Source organism: Echinops telfairi, unplaced genomic scaffold (assembly GCF_000313985.2).
Source record: "Echinops telfairi isolate 266 unplaced genomic scaffold, ASM31398v2 ScPeMD7_12;HRSCAF=54, whole genome shotgun sequence".
Classification (NCBI taxonomy): Eukaryota; Metazoa; Chordata; class Mammalia; order Afrosoricida; family Tenrecidae; genus Echinops; species Echinops telfairi.
The window spans coordinates 6,098,329-6,112,821 of record NW_022103909.1 but is presented as its reverse complement, the minus strand read 5'-3'; the positions used below and the strand labels follow the sequence as shown (position 1 = coordinate 6,112,821).

At 52.5% G+C, this 14,493-nt stretch overlaps 2 protein-coding genes and 1 pseudogene across 2 annotated transcripts in view; 1 reads left to right on the top strand and 2 right to left on the bottom strand.

Annotated features, from left to right (window-relative positions):
• Positions 1–412, bottom strand: part of LOC101663336 — a 49,015-nt pseudogene extending 48,603 nt beyond the window's left edge.
• On the top strand, positions 392–6,134 carry TMEM106C (transmembrane protein 106C). Its single transcript, XM_004711512.2, has 7 exons — positions 392–629; positions 1,357–1,420; positions 1,880–2,039; positions 2,127–2,267; positions 4,120–4,169; positions 4,794–4,847; positions 5,523–6,134. The coding sequence occupies exons 1-7, from the start codon at positions 446–448 to the stop codon at positions 5,617–5,619; spliced, it is 750 nt and encodes a 249-aa protein (XP_004711569.1). The 5' UTR covers positions 392–445; the 3' UTR covers positions 5,620–6,134.
• Positions 6,135–13,481: 7,347 nt separating this feature from the next.
• Positions 13,482–14,493, bottom strand: part of COL2A1 (collagen type II alpha 1 chain) — a 30,162-nt gene continuing 29,150 nt past the window's right edge. Inside the window, exon 54 of the mRNA XM_004711430.2 lies at positions 13,482–14,009. Within this exon, the coding sequence (XP_004711487.1) occupies positions 13,863–14,009 (147 nt within the window). The 3' untranslated portion in view covers positions 13,482–13,862. The remainder of the gene's footprint in view (positions 14,010–14,493) is intronic.

Genomic DNA, 14,493 nt, shown 5'->3' with positions numbered 1-14,493 from the left:
GCGTTGCGGGTGGGCGCGGAAGGTGGCTTTTTGCCAGGGTGCGTGACCGGAGCCCGCCCCCCGGGGCTGGAGGTGGCTGTTGCTCGCTAGCGCCTGGTGGTAATGATTGACGTGGTGTGTGTTGTGTGTCCGGAAGTCGGTCTGACTGACTTGGTGTGTGTTGTGTGTCCGGAAGTCCGTCTCGAGGACGGCGAGGCCGGGCCAGGGGGGGGCCGAGCTGCTCCACGACCGCGGCGGGCAGGTGCGCCGAGTGGGCCTGCGCCCCGGGCCGCCGGTGGGGACGGGAGGGGACCCCGGGAGACACCCCGCGGCCGGGGATCACTTTCGGGGCGGCAGTCCGGCCCTTTGGGGGCTTCGCTTCTCGTGTGGACGCGATTTCTCGGGCACCAACGGACACTTGTTGCCTCTGCATCCCAGGCCATGACCCAGGTGCCACATCACGGCCATGGGCTCCCGGCTTTCCGCCTCCGCTCGTCCGCCCGCCTGCGCGCGGAGGAAGGAAGAGGACGGCGACCCGTGGGCCGAGCGGGAGCAGGACGAGGCCATCGCGCAGTTCCCGTACGTGGAGTTCACCGGGCGGGATAGCATCACCTGCCTCACCTGCCAAGGGACGGGCTACATTCCGACAGGTGAGGAGCAGCTCGCCCTCTTCCGGGAAGCAGATGCCAAGTCAGGAGAGGAAACCGGCTTGGAGGTACTCGGTTTGCGTGCCACCAGACGAAGCGCAGGCTCGCCTATGACTGCGCTGACCCTCAGGAAGCCTCAGCCCTAGCCCAGGTTTAGAGCTGGTCAGAACCCCGGGAATCTTTTACTCCAAAGATGACGTCGAGGAGACCGTGGCCTTGTTTAATAAGTGTGACGTTGAGAGGAAGATGCCCCGGCAGTCCTTGCCATTACAGGAAGACTTTGGGCCTCTGCTTCCTGGGTCAGGTGTCTCCCCAGAGGACCTCACCTTTCCCAGGCCTTGTGGTTGGCTGATGGTAATGCCAGGTCAGAGCCTAGATTGCCCAACATCGATGGGCAGCACTGATAAGGTGTTGTTTTGGTTCGGGGGTTTTGTGTACTTTTTGTAATTTGTGGCACTGTTGTCATTTGCCATATATACTCAAGCATAAGCCAAGATTTTTCCAGCACGTTTTTATGCTGAAAAAGCCCCCCAGTTTTTTTGTGGTAAAATTAGATGCCTCGGCTTATACTCGAGTATATACAGTATTTGTTTCATATTCATTGGGCCCGAATGTGAAACTAACATTTCAGAAAGATCTGATTCCAGCCAGCATGCTCTAAAACACGGAGGGATGTACTTTACTGCCAGCGCACAGGGCTTGCCAGCGTGACTGTTTGGTTCTTTTCTAGAACAAGTAAATGAGTTGGTGGCTTTAATCCCACATAGTGATCAGAGATTGCGGCCTCAGAGAACGTGAGTCCACTCGCCTCCCGCCTCTTCGTATGTCCCTGGTCTCTCTTTCTGTGTCTGGGTGCCAGTGAACCTTTTGAGAACTGCATCTGTGCTTGCATCGTCCCCACGTCCTTTACGCCTGCTGCTCAAGGCAGGTGTCCCCAAGTCTGGGGAACAGATCCTGAAGCGAGGAACCATCTGAGGGTCTGGTGAAAGGGCCAGGTTGGAGGAGAAGAGGGGAGGGGTGGTTCTGGGAGGTGAGGAGGTATTTTGGTCCACACAGCTCCCCTCAACTGCTTTATTCTAGAAAGCAGGCAGCATTCAGAGTCCTCTCCCATTGTGCTCACGCGTGCCCGGTGTGTGGTTTCTGGCCCTTTGTACTTTGTCTGCTCTCCCTTCACGCCTGGCTTGCATTTGGTCTAAGTGATTGGGCCTTTGTGTCTGGCCACCCGGATCAGTTGTGAACTGTGTCATTTGCAGTAAACAGTATGTCCTCCTGTCCATCTCACTCTGTCTGCTGGTGTCGGGACTGGTGGTCTTCTTCCTGTTTCCACACTCGGTCCTGGTGGATGACGACGGCATCAAAGTGGTGAAAGTCCTGTTCAATAAGGAGGAGTCGCTGGTCCTGCTCGCCATCACGGTAAGACGTGGCCTCCGCTCCCGGCCGGGTCTCCCAGGCCTTGGGCCCAGGTGATTTACTCTGGTTTCTTCCCTTGCCCTGCTGTAGGCCACCTTGAAAATCAGGAACTCCAACTTCTACTCCGTGGCCGTCACCAGCCTGTCCAGCCAGGTTCAGTACATGAACACGGTGGTTGGTACATACGGGACAACTAACGTCTCCCTCATTCCGCCCCGGAGCGAGCAACTGGTATGCCATTCCTCCAGAAGCTGGGCCCCACGCGCTTCAGAGCAGGAGAGGGTCATGGGAAGGTTGTGTGCGTCCCAGCTGCTGGCCCGTCCTCCTCTCGTTTCCTCCCCGAGGCCTCTAACCATGGAAAACACCAGCCCGCGTGCTCCATGGGGCTCCAAACAGCTCATGGGAAGATGGAATTAATTCTCCATGAACTTTTTGAAGTCCCCTCATGTAATTCTGGGAGGGAGAAAGAGAATTTCTAAGTGAAAGCGATTTGCTACAAATCAAGAAGAGGCAATATTATAATCCCATGTCTTCCGACCTGCCATGTCTTCCCTTAAAAGGGAAGACGTTTGTGGATGGTAGGCGATGGCTCCAGGGTCTTTGGAATAGATAGTAATAGCACTGCTAGGCAAGGGGTCTTCAAAAGGTTCATGAAAAAAACAAGGCACGGGTTTCCTTTTTTAGTTTTTTTTTTCCTTTTCCAACACCAAAGTCAACTCCAACTAAGTTCTTACGATGTGTCTGAACAGGATGTAGTTTGAGGATAACACAGGAGTTTGGAAGGCAAGAACAAGCGTCAAATGTATGATAATGTTACATACATATATATAATGGTGCTGTTTGGGTGGAACCGTGTGACATTGTGACGGAGAGTAGGGAGCCTGGTGGCGCGGTGGGTCCCGCGCAGGGTGACACATTTCCGAGATCACCAGCCACTCTGTGGGAGGAAGAGGAGACTTTCTACTCCCCAAAGGGTTAAAGTCTCCGAAACCCACCCGGGCAGCCCTACCTTGCCCTGTAGGGTCGCCGTGAGCCAACCCATTCGATGGCAGTGAGTTTGGCGAGTTACAAGACAGTGTATGGGGACAGTGGTCCCAGAGATAGCCGTGGTTTACCACGGCTAACGTATTTTAAGAAGGGGCGCCGGGGTCCTGGAGATGAGGCCCACAGAGGCAGAGTCTGCATCACTTTGAAGGACACAGCCCTGCCCATGCCTCCCTGGCTGAAGAAGAACCAGCCCTGTCCACACCTCGGGTTGAGCGCACGCAGTCCTGGGCGAACGCTGGAAGCTGAGGGAATGTTCTGCTCGGCGCTGCCCTCGCTGTGTGTCCAGAGCCGCTGGCCATAAACATGCTCAATGAGTGGGCTCAGGATCGGGAAGCGTTCCCTGGAAGGGTCGTAGCAGGAAATAGCTTTGCCAATCCACCCCTGAAGACAACGCACCGTCCACGGTCCAACCGAAGCAAATGCCAACCGGCCAGGAGCAGAGGCCACAGCAGCAGGTTTTTGGAATGCCTAAGGCGTGCCGCTTGTGGTCTTTCTGGAAGACCAAAGAACTGTGCCATCTGCTTGCCAAGAGAGTGTTTGAGAAAGTTAGCCAAGCATTGGCGGCAAAGTGCCCGGCAAAGCTTTGCCAGAAAGTCCGTCCCACGAATGAGCGCCTGCTCGTGCCTCTCGGCCAACAGGAGGGCTCGCTCCAGCTCTTCAGTGGGGACATCGTCACGTATCGCCTTACAGCTCTGATTTGGCTCCTTCGGGGAGTTTTGTGCGTCCAAAACTCCAAAACGTTGCCTAATTAAAAAAAAAAAAACTTCCAAGGGCACCAAGGGTTCATTTGTGAATAACCTACCAGGCTTCCTTGGCATGGTGAAAGTCCCAGGATCCTCGGTTCTTTAGGGAGAGGCTAAGCGGCTAGCATCATTGCTGACATAGTGGCCTGAACTTCGTGGAGCGTTTGGCGAAGTCAAGTTTGTATTTTTTTGTTGCCTTTTTATTTCCATTCCGTTTTTCCATGAACATTTTGAAACCCCCTCAGAGGTCAAGCCTGCTCGGCCACAGACTAACTTCGGTGTTTTCTTTCCAGGTGAATTTTACTGTGAATGCTGAGATGGGAGGACCCTATACTTATGTGTAGTAAGGACACTGACCTTTTTCTGTGCTCTTTACTGAATTTAAGAGGTTCAAGTTCACCCCAGTGGGGCAGGGCTCGGCCCTGCCTTCAGGCCAAGCCTTTGCCCTGTAAGCGCTCTAGCTCTGAATTGGGGGGCGGGGCGGGGGGGGGGTTCCTTTGGTGCATGTATCCTTGGATATGTAGCAGAGGTGCTGTGATTTCTGAGAGAGAACGTGCCACCACCACGGAGTGACCTCTGACGGGTTTAGGGCAACCCCACGGGGCAGAGCAGAGCTGTCCACCATGGGGCTCTCAGTGGCTGGATTCTTCAGAAGTAATTCAGCAGGCCTTTCTTCCAAGGCCCCTGGGGTTGGTCGGAAACTTCTTCCCTTCTCAGCAGCCAATGTGTATTACCCATTTGCAAGACTGGGATGCCAGTCCCCTAGAAACAAAGGCACCAAGCACCACCCTATGTGGGGTGTGTTGTTTTAACATGTATGGTGCGGGAGACGCCTGTGGGGCCCCAGGACTGGCAGGCAGTGGCAGTGATTAGGGGAGAGTGGGGAAGGATGGGGAGAAGGGGCACCCCAAACACCTGACTGTCCTTGTGAACCAGTCTGACTGTCTCCCTCTTTGCCTGTCGCTAGCTTCTTCTGCACATTGCCGGACATCCTGGTGCACAACATAGTGATCTTCATGCAGTACGTCCCCTCTTCTACCTCGAGGGCCTGTGGGTTTGGAGCTGGATCATCGGGCTGCGTGGGCTCGGCACCTTTACTTGGGAGATCCCAGGGTCCAGAGAGGAGGCACCGGCCCCTGTTCAGCTAGAGACCCAGTAGACCCCGCATGCCCTACACAGGGACATTCAAAGAGGACCATCACATGTGTCATCTTCTCCATGAAATGGAGTCCAGTTTAACTTTAAAGGGGTGGGGGGTGGGGGATGTGGAAACCTCAGGGACCAGGAGAACGAAAAGCTTTCTTCGGATGGGACACCTGGCATTTGGCCAAGCGTTCTCTCCTGCTCCTGGTTATTCTCTGCACAGGCGCCCACCCAGGGAGCGGGGCCCCTGGGGGTTATCCCTGGCACTCGGGCGGTCCAGTCTGCAGGTGACCATGGGAAGGTTCAGAGCAGGGTTTCTCGGCCTCAGTGCTTTTGGCAGGTTAGATTAGACAGCTCTCTGGTGAGGAGACTGCCCTGTGCTTTGTACATGCTGGTCTTTGTACATGTTACCAGTTACACTCCCCTCTCCCTGTTCCGCACCCCCTTCTTGACCATAGCGTTGGGTGGGGGCCCCCGGGTGGCTGTTGCCTGAATGGGCAGTTTCTGTTGCCTCTTTCCTTACAAACAGTCCCCTCTGGTCTCTTGTCCCCAGAACGTCTGTGACAATCTCGTACATCGGCCACACGACCCAGAGCTCCTTGGAGACGCACCACTACGTGGATTGTGGAGCCAACTCCACCGCCCACTAGGAGATGCTCTGGGGGGCAGCGCCTTTCAGGAGAGCGCACCCTGTGGTCCTAGCACCCTGGGTCCCTACCTGCTCCAGGTGGTATAAGCAGAGCAGAAGTTTGTTCTGCAACCTCCAGCAAACGCCCCGGGCACCTGGGGAGGAAGGCCTCTTCAGCATCGTTGTGTTTCTCAGCACCAGCAGACACTGCCAGAGCACCACCCCCCCCCCCCCCCCCCGATGCCCAGCAGGTGGTGGTCACTTGATAAATGTTTGAAGAAGTCGATCAGATCTTCTCAGGTGTTTGGGGGGCACTAGAATCATCCCATGATCCCTGGCTATTAAAAAACCACAAACCACAGCGCGGCTTGGAGCGAGGGCTGTTGGTGCAGCCACAGAACGGCTTTAGTGCCTCATCGGGACGGAAGCCAGGAGGGAGCATTCGAGCACACGGAAGAAGAAGCCATGGAACGCGGTCAGTCCGTGAATCTCTGGTTCCAGGATGCCTAGGGACTTCAAAAACAAGTACGGGGAGGGGGGAGGGGGACACATGGGGGGCCTTCATTGACCACCACCCCCCTCATCCATTGGCTGGAACATGGATCAGATTGGGAATTAGGTAGAATAATAAAGCTTACCTTTTCTTTGATTTGTGCCTTCTCTGATTGACTGGCTTATCAGAGGAAGCCAGCCTCCAAACTGAAGGATCAGTGGGCGCATTTGTACAGTGATAATAGATGAAGATCGTAGTAAAGCCAGGTAAGTAAGTAAGTAAGTAAGAGGGTAAAGAAAGCAGTCAGACACATTCTGGCAGCATGCTCACCTGAGCTCCTCTTGATGGGCCATGTGGAACTGGGAGGAGAGAGAGCCCCTTTCCTATCTTGGGACATCTATAGTAGGTAGCCATAACACATGCGTATTCAGTAGTTACATACGTCACTGGGCGGGTGGTAACTACAGCAAGGTCTCTGCGTTCACAGAGACCTAATACCCGCATTGGGGGAAGGCATGAGGGGGACTGGGTGACACGGCAGGAAAAGAGCAACGAGGCTTCTGCAGGGAGGTAAAAGCAACCATGTGCTCACTTTAAGGCAGCATAGCTGTTAGAGGAGACTGGGAACGATACTTAAGGCAGGATAATGTACTTGGACTTTACCTCTCGCATGCCTAAGTGGTGGCTTTCCTACCGTGGAACTAGCTTTCCAGATTCCCTCTTATAAGTTAGGGGATGTAGTCCCAGTGATGACTCCCTCTGGGTCAGTTTCCCACACTGGCTGTGTCATAGCCCCTTAGCTGGGAGCACGGAGTAGTTGCCTGCTACACAGGGCGGCGCAGGATGGGAAGGACTGAAGGGATCCTGACGAGTCCCGTCAGCTGTATCCACACAGCAGTTTCCTGCCTAAGCAATGTCCCTTTGCATCTGCTTGGGGACAACACACCGCCATTGCCCTTCCAACACCACATACTTAGTGCCCCTGGAGGTTGGAAAAGTCGACTGAGATATTACAGATTGGTGAGCTGCTTTCTTGAGCAGGGTTTTACTGAATTTATCTCTGAGGATTTGAGGTTGAATGATTTCTCCAAGACCCCACCAAATCGCTTAAGAACCCCTGGTAGCATAATTGTGTGTTGGCATAGCCATAAGGTCAGCAGTTTGGAAACACCAGCTCCTCCGGAGAAGGATGAGGCTTTCTACTCCCCTAAACAAACAGCCTCAGAAACCCACGGTCAGTTCTGCCCTACAGGGTCCCAAAGAGTCAGAATCGGTTTGTTGGCAGCGAGTGAGACCAGATGGCTTTGGTACTGAGTAAGGTTCTGGTGTGTGGTGGTGTCTACTCTCCAAGCCACCCAGGAGTTTGCTACCTCCCACGATGGCTGGGGAGCTAGTGGGAATGCTGACGGGGTCATGTTTCAGAGCTCAGCTGAAGTGTGCACCAGGAAACGAGGGGGGTTTGTATATCCACTCTCATGACCATTCCCATGGCTCGATGACTTAGATCCTCAATCTTCTAACTAAAGCTGTTTCGTGACTGGCTGGCAGTAGCCATGAATAACCCTGAAACTAAGGGTGGAAACTGGGTTTCAGGGTTACCAGCCTTTGCTGGTAGATGTGTGGATGGTGGTCCTAATGAATGCCACATACCATGATGCTGGGGCCTTACCATTTGTATCAAAGTACCGAATATACTCGTGTATTAGCTGAGTTTTTCAACACATTTTCTATGTGGTTTTTGTGGTCAAATTAGGTGCCTTGGCTGATATTTGGGTCGGCTTATACTCGAGTATATACCGTAAGCGTGCTCCATTTCTGGGGACACTGCCCTAGGTGGACACATGGAGATGTTCACATTGCTACCTTTGTCTCATTCATGTGACCATTTCCTAAGTAGCCTCTGTAACATTTTTCATGTAGACTTAAACTGGTACTTCAGTTTTTAATCTTTTTTACCCTTATTGTGTGACCCAGTAACAGTTCCTGTTTCTCAATATCATCTTAAAATTCAACTACGAAAGCCTGGTGAATAAATCAGATGGTGCCCAGCTATCAGCAAGAAGAGCATCTGGGGTGTTAAAATAAGCAGCCATCGAAGTGAAGGGTCCGCTGCACCCACATGGAATACGAACACCAGCCTGTTTGATCCAAGGACTATAAAAAACAAAATCCAAGACCAGAGGAGAGAATTGTATGAGAGCTGGAATTAAGAGCAGCACGTTTTCATAAGACTAAGGGTGACAATGAAAGCCCAACATCTACCCGCAGAGTCCCCACGGGGCCCAGGACTCTGGTGAATCCCCTCATCAATCCAATCCCTGTCTCTATAGTATACCCATCCTGGATTTCATCTTCAGGAAATCGTGCAAAGCAGACAGGAAGCAGAGGACTGTTATCCCAAGGTTATGGGACTGGTGGCTGGACTTGTTTCAGGTGCCCAGGAAATGGTGCCCAGGTGCACCCTCGATTTACGACTTGAAGTGCCCTCCGTATGGATCGAGTAAGCATGGTCCTGCCCTTATAAATGAGTATCATGGAAAAGTTTCGCCCTATTACCAACCCCTCTTGTTTGTGTAAATAAGAGTCCAGTCATGAGTTCTCGAGTTTAATCTCTACAAGTCACGGATTGCAGTTGGAAACCGGCCTATACTTGACCAATATCTTTGTCTCAATAGTGTTCTCAATGCTATACCATGGGCTAAATTGATCCTAGCAATATAATTACTTTGTGCCCCATGATTTACAATGTTTTGTCATTTAGAATGTCCTCCATTTATAACGGGGATGGTTTAGAATGGTCTCGATCATAAAGTGAACCAAGGCATAGATACTATATAAACCATACGGAGGGATTTCGGGCTCTCACTTCATTCTAGCTTCAGCCTAAGAACATTTCTCATGCTCGGTGCTCACCGTCATGAAGAGCCCACTGAAGCTCTGGGTGCTGTAGGACAGTGCTGCAGGGACTAGATGGTGCCCGGCTGTAAGAAAGGAGAGCATCTGCGATCGTCAGGGCTGCTCTTCACACAAGTGAGGCATCAACCAAGCCTACATGGAAGAAGCACTGCAGCCGGTGTGATACAAGGATTGTAAAGAATCAAAATCCAAGTTGGAAGGAAGGAATGCCATCAGAGCTTAAATTCCGAACACCTGGTTTGCAGCAGCCTCTGGGTGACAGTGGAAACCCGAAATCCATCTGGAGGGTCCCCACATGGATTAAGGCTGACCATGGTGGAGGGATGTGGGCAGTCTTGCTACAGAGAGAGAGAGAGCACTGTAAGAGTGGATTATTGGTCGATGGAGGTAGGTTAAAACCTCACACCTTATCGTTGGTTCTCCCTTTCGACCCATTCTAAGGTTGTTTCCAATTTTAATATTTTCTGCCTTCTTTTTTATTGAGGTTTTTCTCCGTTTTATCTAATCATTCTCGTTGGGTTTCGTTTCTTCCGTGTGTTGTATGGTTTTCTGCATATGAACGCTAGGACATGGACATCTGTAGAGACAGTAACTGACCAATAGCTAAGAACGTGGCAGGGGAGGGTGGAGGAATATGGAGAGAAAATAAGAAAATGCCTGGAAATTGAATTGTGGTGCTGATTGCAAAAAAATTCTTAATATGATTGAACAATTAACTTACGTGATATGGAAAGTCTATGCGAATAAAACTTTTCATGAAAACGTATTCTAGCTTTTTTCCTTTTCTGCTTTCTTTTGGATTGGGGTTTTCTGTGTTTTCCTTTGTTGCTGTTACTGTTGGGGGCGGATTTGGTTTGTGTTTTGTATGATTTTCTGTACGTGAAATCCAGGACCTGGTAAATCTAGAGACAGTAGCTAGATTCATGGTCTTCGGGTGTGGCAGGGGAGGTTGGGAAGAAATGGAGCGCTAATAACCAAGTGTGTGGTTACTGTACATGTGTAGTATAAAAATGAAGAAAATATTCTAAAATTGAGGATGACTGCGTAGCTCTTCAAGCCAGTGAATTGTGTGGTACGTGAATTATATGTCAATAAAACCTTTTTAAAAACAAATCAGCTATGCTATTCAGATGAGGACACTCAAATTGTAATAACAATGTGCTTGATCTATTTATATTTTTCTGAGTACCCCAGCGGCGCTCTGGAACGCCCTGTGTAGTTGGATGACGGAGTCTCTCGATTCGCTGGCAGATGCAGGGCTTTGCACTCATCCCCACCACAGGAGGGCGGGGGCTGGGGGTGGGGGTGGGCGTTGGCCATCTCCGGCCATTGCCATGCCCATTCTGTTTCCAGTGGATTAGAAATCAGAAAGACTGTATTCCCAGAGATGACACCTCGTTAGGCACGGCTCCTCCCCATGGCTTCCGGCCCGACAGACATGCCGGTCTTTTCCAGGGTCCCCAGCCGCCCTCACCTCCCCTCCGCCACGCTTCTACTGAGGCTGCTGATACCAAACCAGGCCACAGATTGAAGAGGTGCCACCCTCAGCGCTCTCCTTTGCCCCTCACTAGTCCACACACACCAAAACCGTGTGTTGAGTGCCAGCTCTGTGTGCAGAATGGCGTATCCTTGTGCCTTTGTCCAGAGTCATAGCTAGAAGTTTGGAGCAGACTTGTCACACACCTTTCCTTCTCACCAGGACCTCTGGAGACCCTCTCCCACTGATCCTGAAGCTGCTCATGGCCGGCCGGCCAGTTGATTGTGATTCACGGTGACCCCCAAGCATCCAGAGTAGACAGTCTCCACAGGATCTTCACGGCTGTGCTCTTGTGGCGGCAGATGACCATCAGGCCTGAATTCTGGACACCCCCGTGGGTTCGAGCTGCCAGTCTTTCAACTGTGAGTCAAGAGCTCACCCACTGACCCCTAACGAGACCCCTCAGAACCCCCTTTGGGTCCTCTGTGCTTTTAAGAAGCCACTTTCTCCAGTTCTCCACCTGTTGGCAACACTCCTGCGAATTGTTCCTTCTGTTCCTTTATGCATCTAGAAGACAGCAGTCAGTTCACAACTTGTTCTGTGATTCCCTACAGGAGCCAGGGGCCTTTAGAGCAGCGGTTCTCAACCTGTGGGTCACAACCCCTTTGGGGGTCAATGACCCTTTCACAGGGGTTGCCCGATTCATAACAATAGCAAAATTACAGTTTTGAAGTAGCAACAAAAATAATTTTGTGGTTTGTTTTTTTTTTAATAATTTTATCGGGGGATCTTATCACAATCCACCCAATTGTATCAAGTACACCTCAGACTTTTGCAAGAGGTGTCCTACTTGTACCAGGATGGCAACCCACTTCTTGGGGTACCTAGTCAAACCTGGCAATAACAACCACGCCTGCTCTGGAATCCGGGAGTGCACGGGGAAGAGGGGGGAGCTCCAGGGGAGGCCCAAATCTGCCTACATCTGTGGTCACATCAAAATGCCATCCCCCTTCTGTTCACTCACCTTGCCACACCACTTACTTTCCTGGCCCGGAGAAGAAATCAGAATAATTTTTCTTCCCATGATCGCCCATGCCAGAGGAAGGTCAAGCCTCTTCCATCAGATGAGCTCCTGCTCCAGCAGGACTGTGGGCGGGTCTGATTTACCAATGACAAGGCTGGTGCCTCTTCTGAAAGCTTTAGGCTGAGAGTCAGGAGTCTGAACTCCAGCTAAGAGTCCCTCTAAAGCAGTGGTTCTCCACCTTCCTAATGCCGAGACCCTTTCAGACAGTTCCTCATGGGGTGGTGACCCCCCCACTCCCCGGGGGGAATCCAGTGAGTCTGGAAGGTCAGGTGAGCCCTTTTCCTTTGATGGACAGGGTGGACCACACTCAGGGACTCCCTGTCCTCACCTGCGTCCGCCTGGCTCTCAGCCGCTCTCGAGGGCGGGAAGGGGTTGTTTAAAAGGATGAGATCCCTGTTTAATGACATGATGTTGGCGATGTGTTTTCACTATTCCCTCTCAGCTTGTTACGAACTCACTCTCGGCCATGGGGTGGATTCCAGCTCACAGCAACCCTGTCAGACAGGGCCGAGCCTGCCCCCACCCCCTCCACCCCCGGGGCTTTCCGAGACTGTTGGCGTAGAACGCCTGAGCTGGGTCCTGTGAAATACACTTTTCATTCAGCAAACAAACCCTCTTCATCGCTGTAGAGAATGATGCCACGGTCACTGAATAACGGGGGGGAATTGTTTGAATGAAAACCTAACCCACTGAAAACCCAATGAAACATTTTTTTAATCTTAGTAAGCTGGGTATACACATGTAAAAGAGTTGCCCTATTTGATTTTATTGTTTCTTTAATAGGGACGCCATCAACCTTCACCTAGAGACAGGAGAGGATGGGGATGAAACAAGGGCCGCAGGGCGGTGGCTCTCTGGTGGCTCTCTGGTCGTCAGCAGTGGCCAGGCATCCCTGGCCATTTATTTTATGAACTGCTGCTGCCGCGGGCGATTCGCACTGGTTTTGCCTCTCTGGCCACACCACGCCCACCACACCCCTCCAGGGGAGAAGGGTGGGAGGAGCCCCCAAGGAGGAGGCAGAAACGGTGCCTATTCATAAGCCTAGTATCCAGAGAAGTCCACACAAGCTACTGGGAAGCCTACACCCACCGCCTCTCTCCTTGACTGAAAGGATTTACATCCATTGCCGTGGCGTGGCATTGATTCCACTGGGACTCACAGTGACCCCTAAGACAGAGCAGAACTGCCCCCTGGGGTGCCCGAGGCTGCCAGCTATAAGGAAGCAGACTGATGCCTTTTTCTTTCCTGCAGAGCAGCCAGAGCTCCAACTATGGACCTTCCAGAGAGCGGCCAAACCCTTAGCCACTCCGCTCCCCACCGGGGCTCTTGTAGGAAGACAGTCTTGTAGGAAGACATAAACAGATGACCAAGCTGGCAGGATGCTGTGCACTTACCCAGGGCCCTGCCTCCTCCCCTCCGCCCTGCCATCCCTTGGGGGCCTGGGGCTTGCTCCTATCCAGCACTACAAATCTGCTTACACCGTGTCCTCCCCTCAGCTCAGAGCCCAGAGTACCGTCTCCTGTGTGCTCATCGACAAGACCGGTGCTCCCAAAGTGGTGCTCAGTGTTTGCCGCGAGAACAAGGCCGCCGTCTCGCGCACGCCTCCCTTCCCAAACCCGGGTCTCCAGTCTCAGCGCACGGCCCGGCCCCGGCAGCGCCAAGGTTGACGAAAAGAGACATGTTTGTGTTTTGTGTGGCATCCCTCACACAGGCAGTAACGGCTGCCGGTGCCCTCCTGGCTGAAAGGTGGACAGAAGGCACTTCCGAGGATGAACTGAAGCGGTCAGGGGCTGGCGGGTGTGAAAGAACAGAACATGGCACAAGAGGTACTTTCCAATAACTTTTTTTTTGTTTTTAATATCAATTGATTTTTTTTTTAAAAAGACAGAGGTGTTTGACACAAATAGCACCATTGTGTAAGGACACACACAGTTCCTGCGCCTGGCACCAGATGTTGGTCATCGTGCCCGGGCAGAGGAGGGGCAGTCACTCAGGGGCATTTGACTCACACCAGTTAGTTTCCGGCCTCGGCCTTGACCCAAAGGTTTTTCCCAGGAAGACAATAAATAAATAGAACGCCAAGATTTTATTTTGCAGTCTGCCCAGTTCAGGTCTCTCAGGAAGAGAGGGGGATGAAAAAGTCCACAATGTGAGAGGTGGGGATGAATGGCCATCAGGTCAGGTCAGCCGTCCCATGCAGAGTCCTAGAGTGACCAGGGTGGAAAGTACGCGGGGTCTTGTTTAGAACGGGCTGTGTTGCTTCTGGCTTGGGGTTTGTTTGTTCTGTTGGTTTGTTTACAAGAAGCAGACAGGCCCGATGTCCACACCAAATTCCTGATCCGGCCCCCCTATGTCCATGGGTGCGATGTCAATGATGGGGAGGCGAGAGGTCTTCTGGGTCCGGTACTCGATGATGGTCTTGCCCCACTTACCGGTGTGTTTCTAGGGAGGGAAGAGGAGAGGAGGGGCTGTGTAGCAGAAGCCTTGAAACCCAGTGCCCACCTCCCAGGAGCTCCCAGATGGAGCAACCCGACCGGCTTCCTCAGCCCCGAGGTGAGAGGGCTCCTTCCACCTCGCTTGGCTTCCAGAGCCTTCTCTGGGCCAGTCCCTGCCCCAGCAACAGTGGCTGTCTTGCTCCTTCCCCACTGGATGTCTTTATCTTGCATCTGCCAGGAAGACTCCCACAAGAGTCACTAGACGCCCCAGGGAGGGTCTGGATTCTTCTGAGCCAAGCAGTGGAGAAACAGAGCCAGGAGGGGCCTCTCTCTCCTGCACGGGACTCCCTGCTTGTCTTCTGTACCATAAACCCTCTCAAACTGGTGCCTCCGACTCGCCTTTCATCTCAGGGCTGCTACACTTGATGCAGACCACTCCCAGCCCTGCTCCAGCCGGAGCCTCACACCCCCCCCACCCCACCCCTCCGCCT

Coding starts and splice junctions, on each gene's coding strand:
- TMEM106C (XM_004711512.2), top strand. CDS start 446: ATGGGCTCCCGGCTTTCCGCCTCCGCTCGTCCGCCCGCCTGCGCGCGG. Junction 1,421..1,879: donor AGATTGCGGCCTCAGAGAAC/GTGAGTCCACTC, acceptor TGTCATTTGCAG/TAAACAGTATGTCCTCCTGT. Junction 2,040..2,126: donor TGGTCCTGCTCGCCATCACG/GTAAGACGTGGC, acceptor GCCCTGCTGTAG/GCCACCTTGAAAATCAGGAA.